Here is a 16,127-nt window from a genome sequence, read left to right on the forward strand (position 1 = left end):
GTATTTGCATTATGATTCTTTCATTATTAATCTGTGGCTTCCTTGGGATAGACAGTGTAGAATATTTTAATTTTGCCTCTAAATAAATTTACAAAACCTGCACACATATTGTTGCCAGCCTCTTACTGAATTTTCTGTGAGTGAGAGAAAGAGCACTGGTGAAGATGTTTTGTTTCTGGCAGGTTTGCCAGAAACCTGTAGCTTTGCAACATCTGAGCACAACAGAGACACTGCTATGATAGGTGAAATGATATTGGGTTTTAATTTCACAAGACTGGTTTCTTTTCCTGCATCACAGGTTCCATAGCTTTCTTGAGTCAAGGGAGACTAGGGGAATACTTAACAGGTGTAAGAGCAACACAACAAGATATGTCTTATAATTCCAGCAGTCATTAAAGAGACTGTCAGCCTCAGACAACCTTGGCTAGAGCAGGAGTTTTGTGTGGGTACTTTTCCTTTAAAAGAAGGTGGAAAAGGAAACTACTGTGACTTTTGGTTTTATTAATCTTAGTCACTTTACAAGGAAACACCTCTTATTTAGTGTATTAATCTTTAATAATCTGTAACTTTGCTCATGTTGCAGTCATTCTTCAACAAACTTGTAGATGAGGAATGTTATGGTAGCTTGAAAATGTGGTACCTATTTCTGCCTAAACACCACTGCTTTCTTCAGATGGAAGTGTGCTTTCCAAATAGAAATCCAGGGTCAGTCTGGAGAAAATGGCTTTGTTCATGTCCATTATTATTTAATTTGTATTGAGTTGTACTTCCTTACTTCTTCTTTATTCTTCTGTTCCATCATTTGCCTGAACAAAACTTCCAGAAATGGGTTCTTTAGCATGTATTGAGCATGCATGGTTGGAAAACTTAGAAACATCCTTAAACATTTTCCAGCTTTTAAAGCATTTTTAAAACAGAGGGTTTCAGCTGATATTATGATGTTTGCTTTCAAGAGATAGTGTGAACTAATGATATTATGAAAGATAAGGCTTGTGATTCCTTTGCATTACCTAGCTGCTAAATTGAGAAATCTAACTCTGTGGATTTGTTTGATCATTTAGCTAAAGGAGGCATAAATTTAATAAATATTATTGGAGATGGGTAATTAGCCTCTGTAAAGACTGGGAGAGTAGTTTATTAATCTCTCCCTTCAGAGTGGGAGGGCTGTGTGGGAAGCAGCAAGAGCATCTCTGTTCAAGAGGCAGTCTCAGAGCCCTGCACAAGCATTTCTGCCTTGTGGAGAAGCTGAATTGTGGGGGCTGACCATTAAATTAGGCTGTCTGCTGCCCTCTCCTTATTAACGTTTAAGTGAAGTCACTGTTAGTGAAGTGTGACAGCTTGACAGCTCTAGAGACTGGTCCTGTCTCAGCTGGCAGTACCAGCTCCAGGTTAATACAGGAATTGTTCCATTTGCTAAAGGTTTGTCATACTACCCTTTTCTTTGGATATTGAGGTGCCATAGCAGTGAAAACCATTAGACGTATACATCTGCCCAGTGGGAAGCTGACTGAGACTAACAAAGAATTTCGCATCTCACTGAGCAATCTTAATAATTACTGACTGTTTGTAAAGGAGACAGAAAGGTAAAAGGCTTTAGGTTTTATTTCAGTGCTCTTAATTTTCCCACCTTCTGGAAGTAACTTTTTTCCCCGTACAAAGCATATATTATAAACTTTGCAATAATAACCTCTGAAAAGGTTGTTAATAGGAATCAGAAAGGCAATTAGTCAAGGTAAGTGAAGTGAAAGCCATGTGAATACTATTTTGTTTCTCAAGTTCTATAAAAACAGAAGCATTGTCATTGCTAGTCATACAGGAAATTACTTTTGTCTCCTCTCATATTTAAAATCAACAGAACACAGAGTTCATACCATTTTTAATTGCCTTATCCTAAAAATGGTGTAATTTTTCTGAATGTTTGCATCTTTCAGCAGTGTGTATGTCTTAATTATCTCCTGAATGCCTTTTTCAGGTAGGGCTGAAATATTAAAGGAATTTTTATTAGTTCAAATGTAAATTTTCAAAGAATTGTAATTAATAGGATTTCTTTTGGCAGCAGTGATTTGATAGATTATTTTAAATAAAACCAAAAAGCATATTTTTTCTCTGGTGGTTAAACATTAAAAATCCTATTTCTATTCAATGTACATTGAATAGAAGAAAGTAAAAGGATCTCACCAACTTGAAGACATTTGGCATTTTTAAATTCATTGTTATGTGGCACACCAAACTTGCAAACCAAATTATTTACTCATATTTGTGGCAGTGTCACACAGACAGGGTGTAGTCTTGTGCACAACTATTTTATAGCAGTGTGTGGGACTGAACAGAACCAGATCTTGGCTCAATATATAATAACATAAAAGAACACAAGAACAGGGAGTTGCAGGTGATAAGTAGACTGTCGCTTCAGAAATGAACATTAAAAAAAAGTAAACGGAGAATTTAAAATCAGTTTTAAAAAAATACTGATGTTTTATAAATTTGTGCATGATTTAGCATGGAAAAGAATTGTGACTTGTATAAGGGTGACTTTTGAAGTTTTCTGAAATGGAAAGCTGAGTAGGTATGGTGCTGTTCTCTTGTCTTTTCTGAAGACAAATGATCAAAAAAAGCCCAGTGCTGCAGTACAAATTGTGTGTAGCATACAGTTTAAGAAGTGTATCTGTATTCTGTCGTTTTTTTTTGTGTGTTTGTTTACCCCTTGTTGCATGTCTCTTATGTTGGTGCACACCACAGATGCAAGGCATCTGATCTTTGCTTTTGCTTTAATGGTAATATACAATGTTATTCTCCATTTCTGAGCTTGCTTTCTTCTTCTATGGTGCAGGTACATAATTAGTTTCTGCAATGAATTTTTGAAGCTGTTTTACGGGACCCACTTCGGTAATAGTAAATTTTACTTGGTCTAATTCTGAATGGCAAATATTTTTAATATCATATTTTTGATGTAGATTTACTCTTCATTTCATGCTGTATTTTGATGTTGTAGATAGCTGCAGGAAAGGAAAGGCAAGTGAGTTTAGGATAGATTAAAAAACAGAAAAAAACCCTGAGTCACACCAGTGGGGATTTAAAAACAGTTCTTTGTATTTATCCAAATAGAATTTGCGTGTTGGAATAGTCTGCTTCTGTTATCAAAATAAATGTAGTTGACGAATGCAAATTATTGTCAGGGTTATCATGGCTTTGGACACTCCTGGTGCTTCATTATGAACTGTCAGGCTTGTAAACTTAATTTAGAGATCAAAATATAGTATGAGTTTACACATTAATACCTCACATTCTTTTAATATAAATTTAAATTTCATTCTTGACTCATGGAGTTTGATTTAACACACATTGCCTGTTGAAGCTGAATTGATAGTGTGTTCAGCGCAAGTTCCTTAAATTATATTGTTTCTGAAAAATGGTTTCCAGGTATTCAGGAAAAAATTGTGAAGAATAGAGGCTTTGCAAACGGAGTTTTCTGAGGTCTGGCAGCAGTGGCTAAGTGTATGCTAAGTGCTAGATCAACTGCAATTGCCTTGCTAGTTTTTAGACCAATTATTCTGAATAGGAAGAGTAAACTAGCCTAGTGTACAGCTCACAATTGCTAAAGGTGAGAGAAATCTGTGTGAACAATGCTACTGAATTTTCTCACCCAGCTATTTCTTCTGAAAAAAGTAAGTGTTCAAATCTGCTCCTTACCCTCCCCTCCTCCAGGGGGGAAAAAAGTAAACAACAGAATGGTTTGGGGAGCTGATTTTGAAGTAATCTCACTGTTGTCTTTTTTCCTCGGTAGAATCACTCTTTTACCCAGTTCTCCTCTTTGGACTGGGACCTCTCATTTAAAGAAAAAATCATATTCATTTGTCAGAGAGACTATTTGGACTTTGCTCTTGCTTAGTACAATTCTCATAATAATCTAGACATGATTGGCAAATGCCCTTGAAAGCAGGAGGTGGAATGGAGTTGAGCAGAAAAATGCTAATTCAGATAGCCAAGAAAGAGTGCAAAGTGGCAGTGTCTGTGAGGAATTAGCTTTTTGTTTTAGGCCTGTACTTTGCAGATAGTGTTTGTTCACAGCTGTTATTGTGAATATTTTCAGTGTTTTCACTTCACTAAATAAATACTTCATTGTAAGTTGCATTAGTGTGACACGTGTTCAGTTTGCCATGACCAAACCAAACATTTTACCATGGTGAGTTGTCCTTCCACACCTTTCCCCATGTGATTGGTGTGAAATGGATGATATAATACTTACTGATCAGTATAGATGGGGGCAGTTTCAGCTTTAGCCAGCTGACAGTTCCACAGAGCAGGAGGAAGAATTTCTGTTAAGATTTCTGTTCTCTTTTCATATGGGCAAGTTGGTAATGTCCTGATCTTTTATTACCTGCTTAGTTGTTGGGCAGGAGAGGATGTGTGGCTGTCGGAAACATCCCCTGTCTGAGCAGTTGTTCAATGAGTCCTCCAAGAAGAAGGTAGCAAGCAGGCTGGAGGAGTGAGGCAGCCAGGATCTAGCATTTGGGGCAGTTCTGAGCTATATTATGAGGTTGAATTGAGGATCCTGTAATGCAAAATCACACTTGTGGGTCTTTTAAGTTGCGGTTTGTAATAAGATGCCATGAACAAAAGCTAAAGGAACTTCTTTATAAGGTTTATCCTAGAAGATGAACCATTTGATAATGTTAGTTTATCTCTAATTGTTGCCAGCTGAAATTACAGCAAAGACAGAAGTCTTTGTTCTTGCAAGATTTTTTCCTGCATTTTCAAGTGCAAAGATGTATCTGTAGTTGCAGGCAAATTTCATCTATGAAGGGACAAATTTTACAGGTCAGAGGGGCTCTGAAGAGAGCCATAGTAGAGAAGAGTCAGGTTAGCAAGGCTGTTTATGAAAGTTTGAATTTAATGCAGTGGAAGAGGTAGCAAAAACTACAAGAAGTGCATGAGTGGTGTGGTCAGATCAGGCCATCTACAGCTTTACTGAAGCCTGAATGTGGTTCCTTGCCAAGAGCATTCAGTGGCTGTCAGTCAGCAGACTTATTATTCTGCAGACAGGATTATTCTGTGTCCTCCAGAACTGTGTCAGTCTCTCTGGTCAGTTACACTTCACAGCTTTTGAGGTGGCACTGTTTGCTAAGAGGCTGATATAAGATGTGTGTGGTGGGATCCTTAATCTTGGATGAGAGACACATCCAAGTCTGATTCTGAAATATGTCTGTGAAGACACTGGAGGGGAGAAAGAATGTATTAGGGACATAATTTTCATCCTAAGGTAGACCTTCTACACTGTTGCTGATGAGCTGCTTTTTAGAGCTCCCTGGTTTTGGCTTGGGTACAAATTGACTATAGCTAAGGTTTGGTGAGATTTCACCTTATGCTTTGTAACTGCAAGCATCTAATGTAAGCCTTAATGTGCAGTGAATATAGGTGATATCTTCTATATCCAGAAATTATAGGCTGTTTGAGTGCTTGTAATTTGCTGAGCACCAGTCCACGGGAAGGGTCCCAGTGTGCTGTGTAGGCACATCTTTCTTTTACTGAGGATTAAGGACATGGGGTTGAAACAGAACGGCAAACATAGTGTTACAGGGTATTGTTAGTTCTGCCTCTAATGTATCCTAAGGATCAAAAATACAGTTAACATAGTTTTTACTAATACAGTCTCCTCTGGAGTGCTGAGTCCAGTTCTGGATCCCTCAGTACAAAAGAATCATGGAGCTCCTGTAGGTAGACGAGCAAAGGGCAAAGAGTAGGGGATGGCAGCATGTCACTTGTGAGGGACCAGGGGCTTTAGCCTGGAGAAGACTGGGAGGGGATCTTATCAATGTGTATAGACTGAGGGGAGAGTGTCAAGAAAGAATCTGGGCTCTTGCTGGTACTGAACAGTAGGAAGAGAGGAAGTGGGCAGAAACTGAGGTACAGGAAATTCCACCTGAACATAAGCAGGAACTTCTTTAATGTGCAGGTGATTAAACCCTGCAACAGGCTGCCCAGAGAGGTTGTGGAGCCTCCGTCACAGAAAGTACTGAAAAGTCATCTGGACAGAATCCTTAATAACATACTCTAAAGGACCTGCTTGAGCAGGGAGATTGGACTGGGTGATCTGCACTGGTGGCTTTCAGCCTGACCCAGTCACAGATTCTGTGTGATTTGGTGGACATGAGTCAGCTTTTTGTCAAAGGAAATGCATTGAAATTTAAAAAAAATGGAATGCATGCGTAAGTAGGTAAGTCAGTTAAACATAAATGTGCTCTACTTCGATATCCTTAGTATGCTCAAGGCACAGAAATTATTTTTCTGCACACAACTGCAAACACAGAATTTTTAGTATGTTTCAGTGTGCGATGTGATTAGATTGTAGTTTCTGCAGCTTCTCCGTTCGATTTGTCAGCCTCAGATTGTCTCATTCAGATGCTTTTTGTAAACATTGCACGTATTGCTTCAAGACATACTGTGTGCATGAATTCCATCATGTTTTGTTACTTTATTGATCAGAATAACTCTTTACTGTTAGATAATCCCGTTAACTGTACAGAGTCAAGATAGCAAGGAAAGTGTAGGCAGTGTCCTTTCTTGCTTATCATTTGAATAATTTTCTAAATTAAACATATGCAAACTTATTCAGAGAGGGGAGCACTGTGAAAAGTCTCATTTGCCATTTTTGGTTGCTAGTAAAGGAAATAATGCTGCAAATAATTTGAATTCTTGAACTTCAGGTTCGGTTTGTTGGACTAGCAGATGTACCAAAGAAAGAGAGAAGATAATTGTTTTATAAGGTGTTGGTGTAAGTCAGTAAAAGCTGTCTTTGAATAAATTTTGCCTGTAATTAGCTCAGAATAAAAAGGAAAATAGGAGAGAAACAACTAACCCTCAACAGCAGCTTCTTGAGCATGTTGGCTTTCATTCTGTGGAGGAAACCATGGAAAATGTCCACAAGCATCATTTTAATTAATGTATTTCAAGAGCCAGAGGTTTTTTGTACAGACAGTTGGTGCTTGTGGCAGCCCAAACTCTGTAATGTGCCATGGGGTCATTTAGGCATTTTTGGGTTTTTCCCCTTTGGATGAGAATTTGTTAGTAAAAAATATCTCTCTATTCAGCTGCTTGTGGTTATAATGGGTATTTTTTTTGTGCATAGTTTGTCCTTCATGCCATGCCAATGATTAGATTCTTAAAACAATAATGAAGCACAAAATGTAGACTTCATTCTTGTTGACTGCATTTTAGGTTCTGTATGAAGATCCAGGGAGTGCTGAGCCAGCATCTTCAGAGAAGAGTGTGAATAAAAGGGCGTATACACACAAGACACATATTTCCAATTTTGCTTGGAAAGAAAACAGTAATAAGCATTTTTTTCAAGTACTGAAACATTTTTGTTTTACAAATATGCAAAAATCTCAAGGACATGGAGTTTAAATTATTTACTCGTAGCCTGTGCTTTTAGGGAAAAGTGCATTAATTTTGTGGAATTGACCCTACATTTCAGTGCTGCTTGTAAAGTAACCCTGTGTTTGTTGAAATGAGGAGCTAAGGTGATTTCAGTGTAACTGAAAAGCTTACACATTATTCTTTGTAATGCCATTGGAGACAGGTTGGTTTGGGAATATTAGCAAATTATTTGGATGCCAGGGTTTGAGCAAATAGGGAAAATCACATTTGCTTGGTACATTACATGTGCCGTTCAGTTTTTGGACTTGTGTATAATACAGTGTAAGGCAGAGATTGGCAGCTTTTCAGGAGTGAGGTGCCAGATTGTATTTTTCTTTCACAAATTAGAGGTTAAGAATGCTGGCTGAAAACATTCAAACACGCTGTCAGGCGGTGTTTGGAAACTGCTGGCTGTCAGCAGGCAGGATCCCACCCGGCAGCAGGCGGATAGTGTAGGGACAGGGCTCCCTGTCCCAGTGCTGCCGGAGCCAGGAGTGCTCTCAGCGTGCCAGGACTTCTGGTGCTCTGGTCCCTGCCTGCGATGCCAGGGTTGCATGCCTCTGGAAATCTACCCACCTCTGCTTTTGCCATGTGCACAGAGGATTGGGAGCTGCAGGCCCAGTAGGAAGCTATCCCAAGCATCTAGAATTCTCTGTTTTAATTGCTATTAGTGTGAAGTTTGACGTAAACTTCTTGTGTGTGGTTTTCATAATGTGACTCTACCGAAATCTTTGTTATTGAGACTTCTGACACTAGATGGTCAATATGAAACCAAAGCTAATCAATTGATCAGTAATACTCTCTTGTTCATTACATTTTTATAAAATAGGGACAAGCGTGAAGTTTTTTGTTGCAAGTTTTGAGGAAATAATATTTGAAACCCCTGAGCATTTGGAAAAAGATGGTCTTCGTGGAGTGATGTAGAATATTCTGATGTGTGTTGGTTTTGCATGCTGTATTAATCAAGAAGTAATTACAGCATGGGATAGTAACCTGTAGGCTTACTTTACTTTAGAATCTAACTTAGACACGGAGCTCTGGCTGTTATGTATGCTTAATAACTCTCAGGAGTACAAATTATCAGGTAACCTGGAGCCATCTCTGAACAGTGGCCAGCAGTTTATTCAAACCTAGTGCAAATGTGCATCAGTTTCTCTTCCTTTTTGGTATCATTTATACAAATGCACTGGTGTCTAGTGTGACATGGTTCAAGCTAGTGTAGCAGGTGTGGAAAACAAAAGTCTGATTACAAGCAGCTGTCTCCTGCTTTAGAACAAGGCTTATTGTTAAATTAAAAACTTTCAAATATAATTATGGCATGGGATTGTTACTGTGTAGATATTCCCAGAGTACCACCTCTGCAATCTGTCAGCATGTGGACGGTTGTATGATACTAGGTAATTTTTCTCATTTAGAAAGTACAAGTGGTTTCTACATAGAAAAAGTTATGATGAAAGTGTCTAAAATATTTTTTATCACTTCATATCATATCTCAGTTATTTTGACCATTATAACAAAACCTGGCATAATTTTCTTCCTTAAAAGCATACAAGTTTGTGACTACTGTGAATTTAGTAGCATGTACAAAATATTTAAAATATTTAGCAGAATAATTAATAATATACATTTTAAAGGGATTTCATGGTTTTTTTCCTCAGGAGCTGTGATCGTCTCCACTCCACAAGACGTGGCTTTGTTGGATGCCCACAAAGGAGCTGAAATGTTTAGAAAAGTCCATGTACCTGTAAGTCTCTACATGAAAAATACCAGTTGATTTTTCTTTTTCCAAAATGTTAAAAAAAAAAAAAAATCCATATGCAGCAATAGGTGAACATTCAAAAATCACTTGAATTTAATAAATTCTTGTTAAAAGGCTTAGCATCCATCTTAATCTGTACCAGGAACTTGGTTAGACAGAAAGGAGAGAATTTTCCAGGCTGAAGCCATAATAATAAATGATTTGTTTTAAATCTGTTTGTTTAATCATGTGGAATGGATCAGATTGCTGAACAGAATATCTTAGGAAGTAATGCATGCCTTTCAGTTGTACTGTGTGTCCTCATTACTTGTCCTCTTCAGCACTGTCTCTGTTGGAGCTTCAAATTTCATGAAATGTAAAAAAATCATTTTTTGATATTTTTGAAGAGGCGAACTCAAATTTTTGTGGAAATATGCTTGTATCTAGTTACTTTCCCATTTGAAGGTCTCTGTAACTATTGTGACAAGTAGAAGGCTGTCCAGTCATTGTTCTTCATGAGGAGTTTTCCTTATATCTTAGCTCACGTGTTTGAGAAATGAGAAATTTAAGAATATCCACAATTAGGAGAAAATATTAAACAGGCTAACATTCTTGACCTGATATTTTCTCTGGGTGCAACAAGTTGCTAAGTAACTGAATGTAGTACTCTAGAGTATGTTTACGTAGAGATTCATTTTTACTTTGAAATGGGCAGTTGGTGAAAGAATATGATTTGAAATGCTTCCTTATCATAAGCTGTAAGAAAAAATAAAAAGTTTTCTTGTTTACCTGTGTGAAGGTCACTTCTACTCTTTCTTAAGAAAGGAAGCTTTTTTTATAGCTAGTGTTTTCCTAATTAAAAAAGTGCAACAGAAAGTTGAAGTGAATGCTTTCCCTTTTTTTAATTTACAGGATGGCTTAACAAAAGAAATACTTTGATGAATTCCTTATTACTAACTATTCTTTAAGCATATTTGCATCAAAATGAAAGCATTGTGACATTTATAATTTGCTGCCAGAAGGAAAACAAGAGGAATAACACAGAGAACATTTTGTTTTGATTTTGTTTGGGTTTGCTCAAATGATGTAAAATGGTTTTCTTCAGTTTAAATTGTGTTCAAGTTAGTGCTTCACTGAATTTTCCTTTTGTTTTAATGAGAAATTACCAAGACTGTTTTCTAAAATTGTTTGATTCAATGTCCTTTGAAGAGAATAGCCTCCAAGAAAATTGTGCATTCATAGGATGGGCTTGGCTAGTACTGATTTGACTAGTGGAAGATAAGATAATAAGTACGATCTGTTTTGGTTCATTGGAATTATCAGATCTTGTCAAATCATGTGAGAAGTCACAATAAAGCTGTTACACCACATGTTGTGTTTGAATGTGCTTGAACCAGCTATCAGGCCTTACCTTTTTCATTACCCTGCTTTACTTTATTTTACCCTGCTTCATTTTATTCTGCCCTGTATGTACACATGTACAAATGTGTCAGTTGGTTGAGTCTTAGGCAGCTACTGCCTATGTATTACATTTCTAAATGTCAACTAAATATGAGGATCTAAAGAAAGTGAAGTGACAATTTTTCATGGACAACTTCAGACCTGAGGTTTATGTCAAAGAGGTGGAATCTGCAGGTCTGTGCTAAAATTACATATCCTGCATACATAATTAACTGATCTTCAAATTTCTAATGTCTAAAATCTTTCATCTTTCAGAAAGTGCTTGCAAAGAGCTGACTTTTCAAAGAAGCAGAGAGGCTATAGGTTGCTGAACTCTGAGTATGCCTTCCTGTTTTTAATGAACTGTGTCCCTCCCATGTACATACAGGCCTGTATCTTCCACCTTCCCCTCACACCCACCGTTATTAGTTGTCGAAGACTCAGATGACACGTGTAGTATTAACCCAGTAGAGTCACAGTTGTTAATGTTGTTTGTCCTTTATTGAAATTGAAGTAGAATGACTGAAGGAGCTAATGACTATCTGGCAAGGACAGTCAGCATTAAAACCAGGTTTACAGGGCAAAATTAATATTTTCAGTTTTAGGATACAGTTGCTAAAAGAGAAGTGGCATCTCTTGTGCAGTGGAACACACCTACACTTGCAGTGAAGAAACAGTTTGCCTAGTGTTGCTGACTCCTATCGCAAGTTTCAAGATTCTTGTCTGTTATGTGAGTTTGGTCAGTGTTTCCTTGCGTTCCTAAGGGTGACTCAAAGTGAATAATTTTGAGTATTTAGGAGAAAAACTGCCTTATTTCCACCTGCTGATGCTGAGTAAAGTTCATTATTGTTTATGTTATCAATCATATGTCTGAAAGAAAAGACAGGGTTTTAGTTAAATCTGCAATTTTTCTGGAAGTTTCCTTGAATTGAAAGGTTATGCCGTGGATTTTGCAGGTTTCAAAAAACTGCTTAGATAAACACAGCTATGTATTTCCTTCTGAGGTGTACTGAAGTGGCTTACTTTGCTATGTTCTTACTGGTATTTCTCAAGCATCCAGAGTAACCAAGCCACTATTATGGCTTCATGGTGGGAGCAGATATTGGAGACAGAAATTGCTCATTACAGGATGAAAGCTAGGAAGACAGAAATGTTGTGCATGTTCACTTGAAGCACTTCAATGCCAAGTGACTGACACAGGAAGTTGATGGCAGAGGAACTGTAACCCTGGTCACTTCAGTCCCCATCAGACTTCAGTCAGACCTCAGCACCATCCATCCTTAAGTAGAGTGAATGACTGCAGTGGGTTTCTCAGGGATTCTCTCCTAATGCAAATACAGAGAGCTTTCATTTCATCCCTGTATTTTCTTTAACTTAGAAGGTTGTATATTTGGATTTAATTGTGATTTATTGTGTATCCAAAAGGTTAGCTGAGCACAAGAAGTATGTAAACATTCAGAAACTGTGTGCAGATAACTCCTAATGAAAGGTTTCTTCATTTCCTGTTATTTCTTGCCAGAAGCCTCTTTGCCATTTAAAATAACGATTAGACTAAATGGAATGCAGCTCCATGCTGCTGCCATAGGTTAGCTCCTGAATTGTGTGCATCCAAGTTTTCATGTCGTTCCTGAGCCAAGTTTGCCAAGCTGAACAAGAACTAGAATAGAATTTGCAGACACTTATGAAATAGTTTGTGTAGACAGTAACAGCTGCTTTGAAGCTATTACAAGTCTATTTGAGCAGGAAAATGAGGGTTATTACTGACTTCATTAGCCAGACCTATTATTTTTTAGATTTAAAAGCTCTGAAGGTCATAAGGAGCTCACTTCTGTAAATATATGTGCAGAAATAATGCATGGTAAAAATACACTTCAGTAGTAAAGCTGTGTATTTGGAAATATTCTATTTTACTCAGTATTTTTAAATGATATCTTTATATTCCAGAAGAATAAATTATATATTATTAAATATGCATTATTTATTGGCTGACAAACAGGACCAACACATAAAAATGAAAATTATTATATAATGCTGAAATGTCATTTCCTTTTAGTAAGGTTTGTTTAAATGGAAACAAAAAAGGACAGTGTGTAAGGCCTCTAAAACCGGTCTGGCATTGGAGCTGTATCTCAGCATTTGCTTTTGTATTGGCTGAAGGGCTTAGTTACTAGGTTATGAAAATATTAGCAAAACAGCTGTAATAATGCTTAACTAGTCACAAAACAAAAGTAGACTACTTTTTAGTCTACTATTAGTAGACTAGTCTTAGTACACTAATTTTTCTTGGATGATAAATTTGCTGAATCTTAAATGTTGTATGAGTATTTGAAGGGGACAGAAAGTTCAAACCCCAAGATACCTGAAAATGAATTAATTAAAGTGTAAATTTCAAATTGCTTTTTTTTTTTTTCCCTGTGTGCTTTCAAAAATGGCCTCCATATATCGTGGTGAAAATAATATTGTTCTTTTGTCAAAAATACACTTTTCAGTGTTCTTCAGTTTACCGACAGAGTAAAAACTCCATGACTTGACTTTAGGGGAGAGCAGGATGAATGCCTCCTTAGAGGTCATCCGTAGAAAGCTGTGGCTGTATAGGTCCCTTTTTACTGTCCCTGCACCTTGTACCCCTGGATATGTAGTATTTCATGTCTCTACTAATGTAAGAACTGGATGATAAAATGATCTGTAATAATGTGCCAGTATATAGAATCTTGTTCCACTTGCTTCTCTGACAGTCCCTGGGAGAGAGTAGAAAAGGGGGAAAATCAGTTTGAGGTGTTAAATTTTTTTTTAACATTTTAAAAAAAATATTTTTGAACATATTATTTCTTAAAATGTTTCTTGCTTTAAATCATCTGAGAGTTTTACATAAGTAAAGGAAGATGTAGCAAATATACTTTATGGTGGTATAGAAAAAACAGGTGACCATCTTTTAATAAATTTCAGCTTATAGCTAAGGAAACTTCTAGTATTATATTGTAAATAACATACTTATTTATTTTAAATTCAGTGCCAGAAGTTGTACATTCACTTTTAATTAAATATATTTGTTGGTCACACTGAACACTGCTGTTTCCTCCTAGATAATGCTTCATTAGCATAGTGGATATGTTTCTTCTCTGATAACTAGAAACTACCTTGTTCAAGCACAAAACTAGAAGGTTCAGGAAAATGGAGAAGTAGAAAATGCTACAAAGTAAATAGCAATATAAATGGTGTATTCTAAAACTCAGCTATAGTGTATGTGACATATCCAGGTAATATATAAATCTGAAAGTGAAATGTTGTAACATTGCATCTCTTAAAGCAGATGTTCTGTTCCTTAGCGGGTGGATACAAACTTCCACCCTGTAGCATTTCAACACTGTTTTCATCACTTCTGGAAATGTTGCTCTCCCTCAATGCAGAGTTTTGTTTACTATGTGAATAAAATGAGATTATTAGCATTATTTCACATTGTGAAGGAAGATTTTTTAATGTGAATGGCTTGGCAAATTTTGATTTGACATATTTTATAAAGATGACGTTGAAAACCTGGCATCAATGGAAAGGTACCCAGGATGTGTGTATTAGATTTTTATGCTATGGGTTTTTCCACTTACTTTGATATAATTATTTCTATTGTTTGACCTTTAAAATGTGTTTCTGCTTTGCAGAAGGATAACAAATCTGGTTCTTTTTGAAAACATTTCCCTACAGGATAACTTATAAAAATGCCTTAAAAGCATGTCCGATTGTGTAATTTTTTGTAATGGTATGTTTTTATTTTCTCTTTCATGAAACTACAAACTGTAAATCACAGCATAAAAATTCTTCCAATGTTCAGAGTTTGAAAATGAAATACTGGCAGGGAGAGTTCTTGGCAAGTTAGGTTTGTGCAAGAAGTACTTTTTGCTACACATAAGGCTAGTAGTCTTCAAGAGGTATAAATGTGAAGATATTGAATAATGCACAGATGATGGTGCCACTGAGATGACTAATAAGAGCTGATAATGATATTAATGAGTCTGATTCCTATTTTAAATAATCACTCTGTGTTGGTTCTTAGTGGATAATCTATTCTACATTATCAGAGATTAATATGGAAATACCAGTGCTTTGTTTGAGCAGTTGTTCCTTTCCTTTCCTTTGACAGGTTTTAGGACTGGTTCAAAATATGAGTGTTTTCCAATGTCCCAAATGTAAGCATGAGACACATATTTTTGGAACTGATGGCGTAAGAGATCTGGCAAAAACCCTTGGATTGGATATTTTGGGTAAGAATATGGAAATGGTTTTATTTTTGAAAAAAAATCTGATGGTGTGCATGAGGCATTAACTGAACGATGAAACTGCATGATCTTAGGTTACTTTGGATTCAGACTGTTTTCAGATATAATGGAACTAATAAGTAGTATGCTGTGTTCCTTGTCAGTCTTGTAATGGTGATGTTGACTGCATATGAAAATTCTTGAATTGCCTCTTAAATCTTTGCATTTACAAACAATCCAGAACATGAATTGTTTTGATATCAATGTGCTATGTTACCTGAAATTCATTATGTGCTTGTCTATACAGCAATTTTTACAAATAACCAAGAATTATATTTAGTCTTAGGACAGATCTAAACTCTGTCTAGTAATATCAATAAATGTTTTCTCAATTATTTTGTTGCATATTGACTCAGTGGAGGCCTTGTAGGAGCTTTCTGGTATGTAAACGGGTCTTAAAAGCGAGCTGGAGGCTTTTTACAAAGGCAGGCAATGATAGGGCAATGGAGAATTACTTTAAACTGAAAGAGGGTAAATTTAGATTAGATATTAGGAAGAAATTCTTTACTGTAAGGGACTGGCACAGGTTGTCCAGAGTTATGGGTACTCCATTCCTGAAGATGTTCAAGGGCAGGCTGAGTGGGACTCTGAGCCACCTGCTCTTCTTGAAGGCGTCCAGGTCCACAGAAGGGGACTTGGAACTAAATTATTTTTAAGGTCCCTTCCAACTTAAACCATTCTGTTATTAGCTGTGATTAAAGTTATCTGTCATGCCTGTAGGCTAAAATATACATGGATCTTTAAAATACACATTACTGATTTAAAAAGGCATGGTTCAACCTGCGCTGTAAGTAAAGAATATAACACAGAGTAATTAAGTTGGTAAATGGGGTAATTGCATGTGCTAATGATGTGTTTCCATGTATTACTCTAATTATCTCAATGATTTTCCGTAGCTAATTCATTAAGAAGAGCCAGGAAGCTCACTTAGAAAGATCAACACAGAAACATCAAGGTCTGACATAGACTTGAGAGAGCAAGGCAACACATAATTAAAGACATGCTTTTGGGCTATCTTTTAGTTTCCTGAATATGTAATGAGTTGTGATCAGAGCCCAAAGGGACTTCTACAGCCCTGGGTTATGTGGATGGATGCAAATGCTCTGCAAGCAGTTGAATCAAACATGCATTTAGATACACAGGCACAAATGATGTACCGTGGCATTGGTCCCATAGCTGGTTTTTGTTATTTCCTAAGAGTGCAGAACTGATTGTGATTGGAT

The 16,127-nt window shown here is 36.7% G+C and overlaps 1 protein-coding gene across 6 annotated transcripts in view; it reads left to right on the forward strand.

Moving 5' to 3' along the window:
- The window catches only part of NUBPL (nucleotide binding protein like), a 77,723-nt gene that overhangs the window by 49,322 nt on the left and 12,274 nt on the right, over nt 1-16,127 (forward strand). For all 6 annotated transcript variants that reach the window (XM_041400859.1, XM_041400826.1, XM_041400834.1 and 3 more), the window contains 2 exons: nt 9,075-9,160; nt 14,730-14,850. In XM_041400859.1, coding sequence (XP_041256793.1) covers nt 9,075-9,160; nt 14,730-14,850 — 207 coding nt within the window. The remainder of the gene's footprint in view (nt 1-9,074; nt 9,161-14,729; nt 14,851-16,127) is intronic.

The sequence above is a fragment of the Onychostruthus taczanowskii genome, unplaced genomic scaffold, assembly GCF_017590055.1.
Source record: "Onychostruthus taczanowskii isolate IOZ18803 unplaced genomic scaffold, ASM1759005v1 scaffold1, whole genome shotgun sequence".
Lineage (NCBI taxonomy): Eukaryota > Metazoa > Chordata > Aves > Passeriformes > Passeridae > Onychostruthus > Onychostruthus taczanowskii.